Source organism: Corvus brachyrhynchos, unplaced genomic scaffold (assembly GCF_000691975.1).
Source record: "Corvus brachyrhynchos isolate BGI_N302 unplaced genomic scaffold, ASM69197v1 scaffold514, whole genome shotgun sequence".
NCBI lineage: Eukaryota > Metazoa > Chordata > Aves > Passeriformes > Corvidae > Corvus > Corvus brachyrhynchos.
This window is the reverse complement of record NW_008238319.1, coordinates 117,443-119,848: the sequence shown is the minus strand read 5'-3', so window position 1 is coordinate 119,848 and position 2,406 is coordinate 117,443. Positions and strand designations below refer to the sequence as shown.

General features: G+C 36.5%; 1 protein-coding gene across 1 annotated transcript in view; it reads right to left on the bottom strand.

Annotated features, from left to right (window-relative positions):
* Positions 1 to 2,406, bottom strand: part of CFAP46 (cilia and flagella associated protein 46) — a gene marked incomplete at its 5' end in the record, with an annotated part of 72,158 nt that overhangs the window by 34,786 nt on the left and 34,966 nt on the right. The window contains 4 exons of the mRNA XM_017733886.1: positions 24 to 183; positions 611 to 794; positions 1,313 to 1,451; positions 1,559 to 1,643. Of these exons, the coding sequence (XP_017589375.1) occupies positions 24 to 183; positions 611 to 794; positions 1,313 to 1,451; positions 1,559 to 1,643 (568 nt within the window). The remainder of the gene's footprint in view (positions 1 to 23; positions 184 to 610; positions 795 to 1,312; positions 1,452 to 1,558; positions 1,644 to 2,406) is intronic.

Here is a 2,406-nt window from a genome sequence, read left to right as displayed (position 1 = left end):
AAGGAGATACTCATATTACATACCTTCCTCTTGTGAGGACTGCATAGGGAATTTCATACATAGCAGGAGATCTACTGCCCACTCCAGAGGTTTAATAGCATCAGTGAGGGGAAACTGATTACAATATAAGCATTCAGCAAATTCCATCAGGTAATCAACTCTCTGCCATTCATCTTCTCGTTTCTATAAAAGTAATAAAGGAGGAGGTAATCTGTGTTTGTTTATGTAAGCCATCAAAATTATATTCTAAAGTTTCATGTCATCTTAACCGAAGCAAAAAATAATTTGACACCAAGCAGTTTTATTGGTATCACATAATCAGAATTATGATAAACAGAATGTAACAGAAAACTCCACCACCAGTTAAATCTTCATTTTATTAAAACCGCTTGCTACTCTTAGACATTTTTCTTTGGCTGGATTCAACTAAAATTTTACTGGATATAAAGATTCAACCATACAGTTTTCCTACTGAAGAGGAATCTCAAAGTTATAAAAAGTAATGGTCAAGTATATGGCCTCCCTACCCATTCAGGAACTTGCAGTCCTATGAGTCACTTGAGAAACATGATTCTATCAGCATGGGAACAAACAGGAAGAAGTGACAAACCTGTAAAGCAATGATCGCATTTTGAAAACAGCTTAACTGTCCAACAATGCTTCTGGAGACTGTTACCAAGTGATGCCACATATGTGACAAATAATCTTCACTTTCATGACTAATTTTCTGGATGGCCATCATAAAATTGCATCCCGATCCTGCCCTCAGTGTAGCCATAAGTTTGAAAATCAGGCTAGAAAAAGATCAAACAAATTACCTGCATCTGTACCTGTAAAATAACTTTGTGAATAAGACACACATACTAGTTCGCACCAGTATAGTACAAAGATGCAAAGCTTATAAACTGGCATAAAAGGGCATAAAACCTTCAACTCAGATAAGATTATGTAAACAATATCCTAGATAATTTAGTTTCCATTTAATGAAAATGGGTTTGCAGTTTGGAAAACTAAAGTTTCTGCCATATAGCCACATTTCATACATCTATTTGCTTGGGAAGTAAGATACTACTTGTATTCAAGCTGTTTAAAAATTAAATTTACAAATATTATTAACAGATTAATGATAGCAAACACTGCCTATGTATGTCTTTTTCATGGAAAAGACACAACAGTGTTTTGTGTTGTAAGGACAGGCTGCTAAAAAGTAATCATAATACTTTCCAATGCAAAAATGAAAAAATACTCATGAGTTTTATACTTCTCAAGAACCAAAATGCTGATTTTAATAAAAATAAATCAACCAACTTACAGTTTGTGTCTTGTCTGAGGCAAAACTTGAATAGCTTCATCCAAGAGTTTTAGTGCTGTCTCCCAGTCAGCTTTATCAGCACAGATGTGGAATAATAGACCAAATAATGAGGTTCTTAATGTGAGATCTTCCTCAGCACCTTTGAAGTATATTCAAATGATTTATTATCATACTGCAGAATTAGAATAGTGATTACAAAATACTAGTGTTTCTTTTATTACTAGATCAACAGAAGGAAGAACATGCCTGGGAGAAAGCATCCAACTGATAACCCAATATTTTGAAAATCCTTTGTAATCCATTGATGCAAAGGACATGTATCTTTCTTTTCCTAAAAAAAAGACAAAAAAAGAAGAGAGAAGAAAAAGCGTTTTATCTTTCAGTTAACATATATTTTTAAGTATTTTGAACTTTTGTTTCATCTGTGAACCAATCCATATCATTAATATGAATAGCAGCTTGACCAGAAGAAAGGCACAGGCATTTCTCCAGACTGAGTTCTATAATACAAACCCAATACAAAAATAAGCAGACTTAGTAATACTCAATCGCTTACACTCATTAAATAACATGAAATCCTGAAGTTCTCTCACAGAGTCACAGAGCAGCTGAGTTTGGCAGAGACTCTACAGAGCTCTCTGCCTACACCCGTGCCTAAAGCAGGCTCCACTCTTTACCTGTGAAAATTTGACTATCGCAATTCTCACCCAAAGGTCAGAGACTTGCCAACTGTTTCCCTCTCCTCTACAGCAGTTTTGCGTCTTCAAAGATAAATTCACTATCTTGTTTCTCAAATGGATCCATATATGTGTCCCGTTCCACTGTAAAAAGGGGAGTAGGTTTTTTTTTTGCTAGACTTCTCAGGCAAAAATAAAGCTCAAACGCGGCAATATCATATCTGAGAACCGTTTACTGATAGAAAAGGGTAAGTGTTCTTACCGAAGGGGGATAGAAAAGAGAGCAGAGAGGGGAAAGAGAGAAAAACAGAAGGAAAGAGAAGATAGGGACAGCGTTACTACAGAAACCCCGGGCGCTTTTTCGGCGTCAGCTCAGCAGACGCAGCGTGCGTGCCGCGAACCGCGGGGCGGCTGCGC